Source organism: Gasterosteus aculeatus, chromosome 8 (assembly GCF_964276395.1).
Source record: "Gasterosteus aculeatus chromosome 8, fGasAcu3.hap1.1, whole genome shotgun sequence".
NCBI lineage: Eukaryota > Metazoa > Chordata > Actinopteri > Perciformes > Gasterosteidae > Gasterosteus > Gasterosteus aculeatus.
Window position 1 is genome coordinate 9941813 of NC_135695.1, and position 14908 is coordinate 9956720.

The 14908-nt window shown below is 40.9% G+C and overlaps 1 protein-coding gene across 1 annotated transcript in view; it reads left to right on the plus strand.

Moving 5' to 3' along the window:
* Positions 1-14908, plus strand: part of col24a1 (collagen type XXIV alpha 1) — a 59501-nt gene that overhangs the window by 11495 nt on the left and 33098 nt on the right. Inside the window, exons 4-14 of the mRNA XM_078108108.1 lie at positions 2078-2131; positions 5012-5065; positions 8456-8509; positions 9266-9319; positions 11386-11430; positions 11873-11926; positions 12264-12308; positions 12677-12730; positions 13177-13221; positions 13903-13956; positions 14424-14468. Of these exons, the coding sequence (XP_077964234.1) occupies positions 2078-2131; positions 5012-5065; positions 8456-8509; positions 9266-9319; positions 11386-11430; positions 11873-11926; positions 12264-12308; positions 12677-12730; positions 13177-13221; positions 13903-13956; positions 14424-14468 (558 nt within the window). The remainder of the gene's footprint in view (positions 1-2077; positions 2132-5011; positions 5066-8455; positions 8510-9265; positions 9320-11385; positions 11431-11872; positions 11927-12263; positions 12309-12676; positions 12731-13176; positions 13222-13902; positions 13957-14423; positions 14469-14908) is intronic.

Below are 14908 nucleotides of genomic sequence, written 5' to 3' on the forward strand. Positions count from 1 at the left end.
GCAATCAAGGGGAATTTATGGCCAACACACACATACACCTAGTATATATGGAAATACATTTTGGCAGGGAGGCGCAGTGATTTATGGGTGATGGAATCTCCGAGCTCTGTTCTCCTTTCATGTATCTACAAGTTGTTAAAATAACACGTCATTCCCTTGCTGGGATACTGGCAGCCACTTTTCTCTCGTGTTCGGATAGCTTGTCTGAAGGTTGGAGGTAAACCCTGGTTAGGAAGATTCGCTGTCCATCTAGCCTCGTGATGTAGGCCGGCTGTCAGGATGCCTTTGCCCCTGGACATGCTTTTATAGCTCAGGTATCGCCTAAGTTTCCATGAATGAGATGTGTCGTGACTTTCTATCCGAATCTGTTTGAACTTAGGAGTTTTTGTAATGATGTAAGACGTCTGGACTCATTCCCCAGTTTCCATATTCAGCGCCTGAAGGTCTGTAGGTGCGACACCGCTCTGCCGTGACTGAGCTGTTGCAACATATCTTCATGTCTCAGAGCATGAGAACACTGTACTGCAGTATTATCAGCTTCCCAGCTAAGATACTGTCAGTGACGGACCCTTTTACTGTCGGTCACAATTTGGAATTCATATTTAATGAAAACATTCTTTGTCTGCCTGTGTCTTGGCTAATTTAAACACTTTGTTGCTGGCAGGTTTTGAGCGCGGGGTCACCTGCAGGTCGGTGGCTCGCCGTGTCATTGGCTCTTTGTCTGCAATGTGCACGTTGAAAACGTGTGTGTATTTGATATCCCTATTTTGAGCTTAGCAGTATTTTTTCGCCACAGCTAATTTGTTATTTTGTTTGACGAATGATTTGTTTGCTATTATTTGGATCATGTTTGACAATACACCTGATCATAACAGTGATCAACAATCTAATGTTGATTATGGGTAAGTGTGGAAATTTTAGTCAGTCTTCATGTTATCCATTTCCGTACTGAGTTAGTTACATGGTCTGTTATTGGGCTCAGCAGACAGCTTGTGTTTTACCACATGTTGCGTTACAATGGAGGGGCGATGCAGCTCAAGTTACACACAATGCAACAAGTTCAAGAAATCATTTGTTTTATCCTTCGGCCTCACTTTAACTGGACTTCTTGAATTGAATCCATTGCTAAAAATTGTCCCTTGTCCTGGCAGCACGGCTTAAGGACGCGAACATGAACATTTTACTGCACGATTACCTCTCTTTCTTTCTCGTTGTTGTGGCGTCGTTGTGTGATCTCAGTTTCCATGTGTCTGTGTGTGGGAGTTGTGAAGAACAAACAGCTGTTTCTTCATTCATGTCTCCCTCGGCGTCCATCTGCTCTGACAATGGTTACGGATGCCGCAGAGCACCCTGTCATGATCTCTTATAGCAACAAGAAAAGAGAAACATAAATAATAGTAAATACAATTATACAATGTCTGTTTTTCTATCCATTTGCAGCGTTGGATCTGGCACACTTTTCATTGACTAGCAGCATGAGTAGATCATGGAATATCCACTGGCAGTGTTTACATGTCACAATGATGGCCTTTAAAAATGTGGATCTGCAATCAGTAATTTGTCATTTATTCTGACACCTTTCAGCAATATGAAAACCAAATATAACAAGTACACTCAACGGCTCGAGTGGAGCTTCAGCCTTATTTGGTTGTTAAACACAAACCCCAACATCAACTTCCAGCCCCCTTTGGAGTGGAGAAGATTAAGGGTTAGATAAGCATCTATCTACTACTACTAACGCCCCAAACTACTGTATATGGGTGTATTGAAGACCATAAGTGATATACGAGTGAAATTGATATAAGAAGTTGAGTGGTGTCTGTCTCACGTGACTGAACTTGACCCTTCTGTTCAGAGATTCCCAATAGCTTTTAGTTGGACACACTTGTTGCCTGTCTTTGAACTTCCTTGCTCTCTTTCATAAATATAGCACAGACTCATCGTTGCAGGGCCGAGACAGTGAACTGCATGTTATTGCTTGCCATTAACGTGCTCTCACCTCCCCTTTACTCCCTCTCTCTCTCTCTCTCCAACATTACCTTCTTTCTTCCCCTGTCCCTCTGTCTCTCTGATTTAGGGTCCTGTTGGTCCGCCTGGTTTACCCGGCCCTCCAGGAAAGAGAGGCTCTCGGGTGAGTAACCCACGCAAAGGGGGGTGGTACACAGGAGCACACTTTGAATGAATTGTTCTCTATTCATCAGTCTGACCGTCTCACTCTCTCTTTTTTCACTACACATTTGTAGTTTTAGTACTTTTATCTCTCGTGCATTCTTTTCTTTGCATTGCGGGCCAAACGATGCCCCTAAGCTGTGATACAATAACAACATACCATAGCCTGTTGTGAGCTATTGTGAGCTTTGATAAAAATAGATAAATAATAATAAATCAATAAAATTCACAAGAAGATCAATGCATGATCTGATTATTTGAATCTCTATTCGTATAATCTGCTTGTTGCCCTTGGGAGTGCGACGGAACGCATAAGGGGGATGGGGCAATGCAACATTTAGAGACGGCCTGAACATGTTTTTTGCCGTCAATTCGAAGCTAATCCTCGATTGCGGCATTTTCCCGTTGCTTCTTTTCCGTTCATAGCGAGGTTACAAAGTAAGGCGAGGGATTTCACTTGTGGGGGCATGCTGCTCCTTGACACAGAGGAGCACGTTGCTCATCAGATGGTTTGTGGTACCCACAGACAGGATACTACATTTTTGGAGAAAGGATCAATGCAACTTTTATTTTACCTTTTGCCACACTGGTCGCATGGTTAACTCTAGAAATACAGCGTTTCAGAGTGTTAAAACAGCAAGAGTTGAAGCTGGTTCGATTTTTTGAGGGGACCCCCCTTCTCTGGCATCCCTTCGACGGGCTCCATCCAAACTCAAACGATTCTGAATTCTTATTTTTAGGACAGGCAGACCAGAAGGCAGATGGACAGGAAGCTGGTGGTCAGAGTCAGGTGGCAGATAGTAAAACATGTCTACCAGTAAAGAGAGCGGATACAGAGCGTAGTCTTTACTTCTTCGACTAGCTCACGGAGTGGAGACGGAGGGAGGCTTGGAATCATTATGTGGTGGGAAGCTGAGGGCAGTGTTTGGTACTGTGGTTTTGTATTTGCCGTCTCGGCACAGATCAGCAGACCTATTTAGTTACCCAGCGTTATCAGACGATGAGTCTATGATCCAGGGTATGCCGTTTGGTCTGGGCAGTCGTCGTGGAAACATATTTTTAATAACAAATTAAACTTAAGAGGTTCTTCTTTTTTTCACAACAATCTTTGAAGACATTTGAAGTTTTCAGTAGGAGATTGATACAGTGATCGAGTACTCATGAAGGACTGTAGTGAGTTTTTATCGGCTGTTTGGCAACCTTTTTTATTACATCATATATATATATATTTTGAAATCCTTTTCGAAAGTCATGTGCAAAAATATTCTGTAGGTTAATATTTATGACCCTTTTTACTGACACCAAACAATGACTTCAAGACTTTACTTATCAGATTTTCTTTGGGCAACATGGTCTTGTGAAAACTAAGATGAGACTATTGATGAAAAATATCCTAACTTTGAGTTTTATAGCAAAGTTAGAGCATCCAGTAGACTGCATGACTCATTAATGAAAGTTTTTCTAAATGTATGTTCTTGCAATTTCATAAACGTAGTGTCTGTGTTGACATTCTCCTACATTAAGGATTTATTAGAGTTCTAACGTAAACACTTCCGACTGCTAAACTCTGAGCACAATTCCATTGTTTTCACTTAAGCAGAAATACTAAATAGATCAAACAGGGTCGACATTTTAAGGATTTCCACCGTAAAACAATATCTTGGAGATAATCTTCACAAATTGACAGCCATAGAAAATAATAAAAAGAAGAGAGCCTGCTTCCTGAATCTGTTGTGCAGAGAAAGCGTGGTCTTCCAGCAGCAGGATAACAGATGTGCAGGAATGTAGTGCGTTCAAGCTGTGTGTGTGGGTGTGTGTGTGTGTGCTTGTACGGGTGTGCACACACACGCACAAGGCACAAGTGTGCACGTGTGGTTGTGCATTCATTGCATACTTGTGATGTTCAAGGAATTTTGTCCGCTGATAGACGTGGAGGTGGAAGTGAAACTTCCATAAAAAAGCTGCTGGCAATAATGAGAATTGAGCGTTTTATGAAAGAGTATTCACTTATTCCAGCGACACTAGTTTATCTGTCTATAGTGCACATTGCTCGACATTTAGCTGCCTTTTTGCATAAAAAATATAAATAAAATATTTAAAACGGTTTTAAGATAACACTAAGAATATGTTCAATCCAACTGTATTTTGGAACGTACAGTTTTCTGCACATTGTGCAAAACTATTGGGTCAGTGTGCAAAGTGAAGAAAATATGTGCAATGCATCAAGGGGTTAGTGAGCGGGATACGCCTCCTCTCCTCACATCTCAGTCCTGCCAAAGGGAGATGGGAGTAAAGGAGTCGAGGAAGAGACGTCAGTTGAGGATACAAAAAGAATATCCTTGACCTAGAGCTGTCATTTTAAAGCTGCGTCCGTTTAATATAATAAAATAGTACAGATTGCAAGATAGTATTTATTGATAGCACATGTTGTCATTTACGACGATTTACTTATGGTAACATTAATATTAAGAATTCAAATGATAACAAAAAAAAGTAAAGTCAAAGGGAAATGTCTTTTAAGGAATTTGAATCGATTAGAACAGCACATCCAAGAACGCTGAACACACCTCGCTCACGTTGGTGTAACGCCTCGTTACGGGCTCAGAGCTTAAACGAACATTCTATCATCTCGAATACAACTTGTTTTAGAGGATCTTCAGGAACACAATCCTTGCCCCTGAGATACATGTTATGCTTTCAGTTGGAGCGCTGAGATCAAATTACTGGGCACGAGCCAGAGGAAGAAATCAATACTGAGCTGTTGCTTTCAACAATGCACCGGTCATCTAACTGTGTGCTCGCTCTCTCTCTCTCTCTCTCTCTCTCTCTGCTTGTGCTCCAGGGTCCCACCGGTCCACACGGAAGCCCAGGACAGCCTGGACCACCTGGGCCCAAGGTGAGTGACCTTCTCCCATGGTAGGGACACACAAACAGTCGAATTTGGCAGAACAGGCTCTGCGGTTTGAGGGAACTATATCCCCCATAAGGATGTCAGACATCAGCAACAAACCGTGGTTTAATCGAAGCTAAGCATTTAACAGATGAGGAGACAAATGAGGTTGTGGGGGGAGCTGCTTTATTTAATTGTTTGAGACTCGTTCCTCATAGAGAAGTTCAGCGTCCATACTTAAAAGGTTAAAGGTTAAAGATATGGTCACAATGAAATGCACACTTCATTAAATGTGCAATCAAGCTCCAGGGAAAGGATATTCTACACACACAATATTTTATTTTAAAATGCCTTTTATGTATGTTGCATGAATGCTCCTAATGATTACATTTCATTTTATTTAGCTTACTCTTTTACCCAAAGCCACTTATGAGTGCAATAAATGCAGTAACCATGAGGGTGATGATGTATGAGGCTTGTGTAGAGCTAAGACATTTACAATTTGAGAAAAATGAAGAATACTCAACATAGAAGAGGATGATAATTAACAATAAGCTGGCCATTAATGTGAATTAGTTCTAAAAAGAAATCGAAACAAATATGCAATAATGCATATCGAAAATGACGGAAAGTTAGTGGTAATTTTAGACGACAGTACAATTAAGATTATCACAAGTAATCAAAGGATGTTGTATCTAGCATGATGATCTAGCAAGTCTCTTTACTAAGGACACAAGATTTCTCATAATATCTTTTTTTCCCCCAAAAAAAGAACTTTTTTATATTATTTATATTAAGACTCCAGGAATATAATCAGTTAATTGTAGCTAAGAAGTTGGGACCTTTTGCAAAACTCACTTTTGTGTGTTATTGCTTTAGTTAACGAAGCTGACTTCATACGCGAACAAAACAAAATGAAATAAGCCTTTTTAATTCAAAGATTTTCCCAGCAGTGGACCAGATGTGAAACCCACTTACAACTGAGCAAGGTTGTGCTTCATGTTGATGGTTGTCTTAAACTTGATCCCAACTGGTGACCACGGAGTGGTTGCATCCTGCATGGCCTCAGTGAGGGAACAGTCCTGCTACAGAAGAAACAAATGGACGCTCCATTCTCCCCTGCTTTGTCTTTCTCACTTATTCCGTCGTTTGTAAGTGGATAAGTGCTTGTTTACTACTACTACTCTTTATGAATTTGGATCCCTTTTGTCCACCTCACCTCAAACACATGAAGAGAGGAATGTTCTGTTGTTCTCGCCTTGATTAGTCAAGCAGCACAACAACATTGATGCGTTGGTCCTCCATCACCTCGCTGGGACGCGGCGTGCTCCCCCGTGGGCGTCTGATGGTTGGACAACGCAGCCACCTGCTTGCTCAGAGGTTCCTTTAGCTCGTAGACCCACGTTCGTTTGTATGAATGGAATTGGCCGTATCTAATACCGTAGTGACCCGTCAGTGAGTCATCCTCACATCTCCAGTCCCAACGTGGAGGCGGAGTAGATGAGAGGTTCTTTGTCTCTGTTTGGAAAAACATCTCTTGTTGAAGTGTGTTTGGTTACTACGGCAAACAGGACTAATACAAAGACGTATAGTCACTGAGCGTGGTGGAAATGTTATGACAATGAGCTTGTAGAACTTTAGTTACTTCATGCACTGTTGACTTTTTCAAACTGATAGAAACCCAGGTATTATGTTTTGGCAGAACCTCTGCTCCCCCCAAGCGTTTCACTGGCTGTGAGTCAAAACTGTGCAAACACGATGCTCCAAATCTACTGAGGAAGATGTACGTATTTAAGGTGTCAAACGGTGGCGCAGCGCCGCATACCAGGACCAGCTGGACTTTTTTTATAATCAGAAGGTCCATACTGCTGTACAAATGACATTCTGAACAATCAAAGAAGATGTTATAGTGTATAGAGTAACACTTTTGTTTCATTACTTTGCAAAACCCATTTTTATTGTTTTTCACTTGTGTTTTAAATCCGTATGTATATTTTCCTGTTTTGGCCGTAGTTGTAGGGTGTTGAGGCAGTTTGATTTGTGTGTTTTCAGAGTAATGTGTGGGCGTAGCCGTGTGGTCGCTCAACAGAGACAAGTCGGTGTTCAAAGAGCAGACAGTTGATCCGATTGTAGGTTTGATAGTTCAGTTTTCCATGTAGGTTTCAGTTTGTACATCAATCAGTTTTATGGTTCCTCAAAGCCAATATTTGAGTATCTGGACATGTTCATAAATTCTCTTAGGAAGATCTGGTCTGTTCATCAAAAAATTTCACAGAAACTTTTTAGATAAGTTATCTAAAAAAAGCATGATTACATTTTATTAAATTGAAGCATTTATCAAACTTTGCTTAAAGATGAGATATGCCATCTGTTTGATAAAAGCCACATGTGGCTTTGACGGTGAAGTGCACATTTAGCTATTGTTTATTCCCCTCAGGCTAAAAATACAGAGAAATTATTTGTTCCTGTTAAGTAAATGTGATGAAATGATGAGAACAATGTGAACTGTCTGGAGACGTCTGCTTTGTGACCTCTGTAGATTTAGCTCTTATTCTAAGAAGTCTTACAATAAAACATATTGTATAACCTTAACCTCATCTTTGGGGAAAAAGGGCTTTTGAAAGGTAACATTGCTGTTCTGTGGAAATGCACTTAACATCAGCTTTAATCCGGCACAGTCTTAAGCTTGTCTTCTGCTTTGTGAGAAAGAGACATGCGGTCGGAGAAGGCGCAGAAACTGAGTGAGGTCGTGAGTCTCAAAGACATTTGTACTTCATTACTTGGTTTTACATGCGTAGTCACAGTACAGGAATGTGGATTTTCACATTTAAGTATTAAAGTGGAAGATCAATGGCCCTTTTGAAGCTATTCAGAAAGGGACTGACACTCCTATAAACTAAAGAGAAGTATATGCAAGATCTGTCCTGGTTGTTTTTGAATTTTGTTAGACTTTAAAAGTCACTTTAAATGGTCAAGATACTTAAATCAAGCATCCTCGCCATGCACTGATGTCAGTAAAGTGGGTATTTTACTTTCATGGTTGATTGAAAAAGGTTTACAGACATTTTGTTTATTTCAGCTGTTTTTCAGCCACAATACCCTAAATTGAACACCGATGTAGTTAGTGTACATCCCAGCTATCCACTTAACCTCCTCACATGCCTTTTTTTTACAAATCTATTTATGGAAAGGTTTGGGTTCTTATAACATTGACTTCAATAAATGTGTATATGTACTAACATTAAAGGAGCTGCATCTTCAGACTGACTGACAGACTTGACTGAATAGATATAAATGAAAGTTTTAGATTGTTTTGAAAACCACCATGGTTTGTAAAATCCGGTATTGTCGAAAATTGAAGACATTTTCATTGTTGTGAGCCTGTTTCTTTCCTAGGGCTCAAAGGGAGACCCGGGGGTGTCTCCAGGCCAGGCTCCACCAGGAGACAAGGTGAGGAACGTCCCCCCGGCCTCTGTGGCTTGTAGCCATTTCACAGTGGCTCTTGGCTAGAGGCTTGTTTTTTGAATTTCATCTCATTAACTATTTTCTATTTCTCCACGCGATACTTATGCAAATCCATCCTGATGTCTTCCCAAAACATATTAAAGTGCTCTAATCACTTTAAAATGAGTCCTTCACGCCAACCTGCTGTGACCCCTGACCCCAAATGGTTCCCTAAATTGCTATGTAAGCATATCATTTAATGGTGGGCAGGGGCCACCTGACTAGACGTGAGAACTAGACTAGACTAGAAAAGCACAATTCAAGTAGAAGTCAATTTACCATTAACTTTCATCAGCTATTGCCTTTTCCTCTCTCCTTTAGCTTGTCTATCTTTATTAACATTAATCCAATCTCTTTTGACCTAGTCACCTCGCATCTTATCCAATTTTCCAGAATAGAAGAATATTGCTCAGAATGTTTTTATTGGAAGCAGCATAGATAATATATTTAACATTGACGCTCCAGGAACAATAAAGCCCTTTTTAATCGTCCGTCTCAATCACCTGTGGAAAATCCACCATTTATCCATTTTTGCCAAAGACAAACTTAAATGAATTGTCTTTGGAACCATTGCCCTGTTGTTCATCAGTCATCTGTTTATGCTAGAAAATGAAGATTTATAATATGTTATAAAAATGTCTTTACAATATCATCTCTCCCATTCCTTTTCAAGTGTTCTCTGTTTGTCATTCGTACCAACAGGGGGAAAGGGGTTCACCAGGGCTGCCCGGGCTTGATGGATTTCCAGGTCCTACGGTAAGATTTAGTTTCTCCTTCCTTTGTTTAAGGCAGCAGCTGACGCTGAAGATAGAGGAAGGCTTACTGACAGGGTGACAGTCTTTTTTTTTTTAACACTACTTTGGCATTATTGTGAGGCAATAAAGGCTGATTGATGTGCTATGTTTTTTGTTTTTGTAGTGTTATCGAGCAACTTTTTAAAGATGTGCACTTCTTATTATTACATTTTTTTTACCAAGCCCTTTAGGATTGCTACTTATATTTGAATTTTAAGCATGTCATTAGCTCATACGAGGCAGAGGTTGGTTTAAGAGGAAGTTCAAGGGTTAAGATCATGCATTCAAACACAAACGCACTTTGCTTATCTGAACACACACACACACACACACACACACACACACTGTATGCGTGTTTCCACTGTGTTCTCCACAGACGTTAGCTGAGGCCTCTTGTGGTCTAATGGATCAGTATTAGGTTACCTTTTCAGAGACATTCTACAGCCCTGTAGAATGCTCTCAGCCTGTCTTCATTCTTTTTATCTCAACAACCCCCCCCCCACCCCCCCACACCAAAAACAATAACCTTTTCTTGCTTACTTTAGTTTTTTTACTTCACAACGTAGCATACGCCTGTCTTTGCATGTATCTCTGTGTCGCTGTCCCTCTCCCTCAGAGCTGGCTGTGAAGATGTGCTGCTGCCACGCATAGGCTTTGAGGTCAAGGTCAAAAGCACACTGCCCTGAGTTAGGAGGTCAATGACACGCACAATAGGGAGGATTTCAGGGATGCTGCTATCAATTAAAAAAAGGTCACTAGCATTCTTCCTTTATCCATCAGCGTGCACATGTTCACAGGCAAACTCCAGATTTGAGCTTGCCGCTTTACCGAACAGACCTAATCTGTTGCAGTAGATCGCACTGCTGCTACAGCTACACAGCTATTGCTACACAGTGGCCATAGTTGCCTCTTATTGAAGCTTTGAGTCTTGTCTCCACATACCTGGCCTCGTCCTTTCCTCCCAGGAGGCCATCTCAGTGTTTGCAGGAGCTGAACCTAATATGCCCAGCCAATGAACTGTGCCCTCTCAAGTATTTCCAGAGGAAATGAATGGCTCGGGTCCTGTGCTGTTTACTAGGAGTCGGCCTGTGACAGAGTGTGAAAGGTTCATGTGTCACAACCTTGAAAGCACACAACGGAGTCAATGGTACCGTTCAAGAAGGTCTCTTGATTCCCCCAAAAGATAATGACCTGACTATGACCTTGTATTTTTGGGACTGTTATCTGTTGTCAAGTCAAATGGGAAAATAAAGGGCTTGAGAGACGCTGAGCTTGGATTTACCAAACAATAAATCTTGTTTAGTTCATGAAGAAGCACATCAGTGACTGCAGCTTCTTTTGAGGTTTTAACCTTTTTAACCTCAACCACACTGTACGATGCAACCATTCAGAACCTAGAATTGCTCATGGACTGGTTCCGTGAAACACACATCTCCAAACAGGTAAATAGGACATTATATATGAAAACGGATTTATTCTGTTTTCACCAATTCCATCTGATGTACACACACTCCCACACCCCCATTCCCTCTGACTGTATTTCCTGTATAGTCTCTGTCCAGCAATAACAGCAAGTTCCAGCCATATGGATTTTAACACTGACCATGTAACACTTTTTTAATTGCAGCCTTGCATGCGTGTAAAGATCTATAACTGTGACCTTTGACCTTTAGAGTGGTACCAAAAGTATCGATGCAGGTAAAAGCCTATTCCTATATCTGATAAGAAGCCTCGGGTCTCTCAATCCAGGATACTTGCAAGCAACACATGCAAATAATTAAGAGTTCTAAAGAGCTGTATTGAGATGTGAAATAAGAAAAACTATCCCATCAGTTCTCTATTAAATCATGCACTAAATGTCTCCTTGAATCATTTTTAAAATGCTCCTGTTTGTTCCTGTTTTCTACATTATTACCAATGCTAGTGCTAACTTGATGACTTGTGTATTTAGCTCAGCTGTGTAGCATTTAGCCTCATAGAGTCACTGCATAACTACTTAAAATACGCTTCTTTTATTACATTTTCAAGGGTCCTAAAGGTTATCCAGGGTCAGCCGGACTGGCAGGAGAACAAGTAAGTTGTGATGTGGTCATTTGCATGCATGTGTGTGTAAAAGAGTTGTATTATGCCTCAATCACTGTCAACAGCCGTGGCTGTGGTCCAAATCCAAGCACCTGGTAACATCAACAACAATTTCAAACCGTTACATATTTATGTAAGTTAGTTAAATGTTTAAATAATTGAAATGCAAAGCTTCCTTCAAACACTTAGCGGGTAAAGTGAGGTGAGTGAGGCCGGGAGTACGGAGTGGGTTTGAGGGCTAGAGAAAAGCAAAATGTTAATAGTCAGCTTTGTCTTGTTGGAGGCCGTCCGGAATGAACAGTGCTTGTTTTATTCCTCAGTTGGCAATGCTGGTAGAGGTCCGTGTGTCTCCTCTTTCACTTTATCCATCCATCTAATCTCCCTATTCACGTTCATTCATGTCTCTCTCTCTTCCTCTTCTTCTATGGTGCAGGGCATTCCAGGGATTGCAGGCGAAGCCGGTGCTGCAGGTTACCCTGGCAGGCAGGTGCAGTGAAAAATACAAAAATACGCTCCCAGTTCCTTCATTGAAACTCGTACATTATGTTTTGCTCCTACAAGAAAATACACAGCAATAATAATGATAACTTCTTTCTGCTCCTCATTGCATGTCTTCTTCCCCTTTTAAATTAGGAATTAAGCGGCAACACACTGCTTTTTACCCAACAGTGTATTGGAAAATGTAGTTTACTAAGAAGGTTATTAATCAGTGCAATTTGTAATTTCATGTTTGCATGTTTTATCTGTCTTTCGGGCCATTTAGTCAGATTTTTCTCTCACCACCTGAAATCACTCACCTCACCTGAGTCCTTCCTTTTTTGCAGGGCTTAGCCGGGCCACAAGGTTACCCGGGGCCTAAAGGAATCAATGTAAGTGCAATTGTCTCTTACACTGATTCTGCCCTCTTTTCTGTAGCAGCGCTGGACGGAACACTCAATTTCCTGAAGGGATTAGGACAGTGTCAGGCAAACAGACGCGTTCCAGAGAGACTGCTCTGAACCGGCAATGTGCTTCTGACACACACATACACACACACACACACACACACACACACACACACACACTGGCTGCTTGTGGGGCAGTTCTGGGCACTGGGTTGTCTCTGTAATGGATGATGATGATTTATTCATCTTACTTTGGTTAATTTTTTGGGTTAAAGTATTGTGTCAAATAATGTTCTTACTGCAATTTGTAGTTGTAATGACACTATTTCCATATCTATATTTGGGATTTCCAGGGTTTCATTGGGCCTCCTGGCGTTGCTGGGCCACTGGGACCAGAGGGGGAGCAAGTGAGTGATGCACTTTTTTTTTACTCACTATTGCTGTGCACTAGGAGCTTTTCATGCCCATATTTGATCACATATATTTCTAACAACCCTCCCCATTTTTTTCTTTAATTATTATTTTTCAGCCAGCTCTGTTCTAATATACTGTATCTGTCATGTTTGTTGTGCTACTTAGTACTTGCAGACGTATCTCCGGACATCTTTTTACTCACACCCATTTGTTATTCCTAATAAAGTGTCCTTGACGTCAGGATAAAGTGTGTTTGGCAGAGGTAATTGGAAGCTGCCATTTATTATTATTATTATTAGCCGTATTACGAGGGCAGTCTTTCTATGGTACATTTTTTTCAGACAAGATCAGTTGAGATTTGAGAAGCAAATTTCGCCCTAGCAGCATAGGTTCATGTACTAGATTTCAGTCACTTATCCACTTCTCCTTCCTTTTTTAGGGCCTTCGTGGACCTGTTGGAAAACCTGGCGCCAAAGGAAGACACGTAATAACTAATTTATTTCATCCCTGCCATCGGTCATAGTTGTTTCCGGACAAAACTAAATGTATACCTTTGTCATCTATCATCTGTGAGTAGGCAGCTAGCAGCTACAATCAGGGAGATTGTAAATATGGATGGAAATACAGTGTCTCCTCTTATAGCATTACAGTACTTCACATCCACACAAGTCCGGGGGCAATTCAATTAATTGGTGCACTGCATTGGGTGCTAATGTGCTGACGCTAACTCCTTTTGATGATTTAACAAGATGTGGCAAATCCCCCTGTAAATGAGTGTGACGGCTGTATTTTGGCATCGGTCCTGCAATGCCGAGTTTTTTCCCTGGTTTTGTTCAAAAGAAGTACAGATTGAGATGGATAAAAATTGAATATCAAGGTTGGAACTTTTCACACTGTGAAAAGGGAATGTTTTGAAAAACAAGCCTTGGCCTCTCTGTTAAAGTTACCAAGCGGGCAGTGAGCGCCGTGTCTGCTTCATCTGTATTTATTTCCCACCACGTCAATGCAAATGAGATTTTAATCAATCCCTAAATGCGATTTAATAATTAAAGGCTCTGTGCCGTGGATCACATAAAACACATACATGAAGACACAGTGTTAAAGATTTTATTCTCCTTCATAGAAGTGTTTTATACCGCAAAGTGTAAATGTACTTTTCCCACAGGGAGTGATGGGAGATGTGGGGGAGAGGGGGCCTCCTGGTCCTGATGGCAATGAGGTGAGAACTCATGGTGAATTCAGTTGTCCTCTCTTCTTATCCCGCACTTTTCCTTCACCTTTCTGCCTGTTATTTTACTTTTCTTTCCTCCTTCTATAAAGTATTGTTCTCCCTGCTTGTTACGTGTCCTCTTTCAACAGTAACGGATTCAAAAATGTTTATTTCCTTCATAAAAACGACTTTGCATGAATCCTTTAATCATTTGATTCAAGCAAACACTTCTGAAATGTATGTAGACTGCGTAATATGAAAACAATCAAACAGTGTGTCTGCAGAAGGATAAGCATAGATGGTCATCTTTCGTCAGGTATAGAAATGAACTTGTTTTTGGGGGCACGTATAGACATATGTTGAGATGTACATTAAGTCGGTCACAGTATTTCCTATTAAGCCTTTGGAATGTGGGACGTGTGATACTGTAAGTGCCCTTCCCTGTGTACTTAGGGTGCTGCTGTGATGTTTTACAGGGACCTGTTGGTGGGATTGGCATTTGTGGCTTTCCCGGCCTGAGAGTGAGTATCAGTTCTGCAAAGTTATCATTTTTATTGACGCGTTTCATTGGCAACATGTGCCCTGTGTGATTTCTGACTCAATTTGTTCACAGTTCTGCTTCTATCTCTGCTAATCTGTCCATCCTTCTTTCCACTTGTCTGTCTCTGGTGGTTGGATTGTGGTCAGGATGATGGATAGCAAGGTTTCGGGTGTTCCTTCAGGCATGATAGATACGAATTTCCATTCTATCATCTTTGTTCTGGTTTGGACTTGAGTCCTCGTATTTTATGGCAGTAGCCCATTTCTTACTGTTAATGACAGAAACAACCAAAGTATAAGTTGTCTAGAGGAACAGAATGTAGCTTGAGCCACACTGGCTGTACTGTTTCTGTTTTCTGTTTTAAAAATCAGCACTGTCACAGTGCTTTGAAAAAAAAGTATAGTTATACTGGTTAAAACT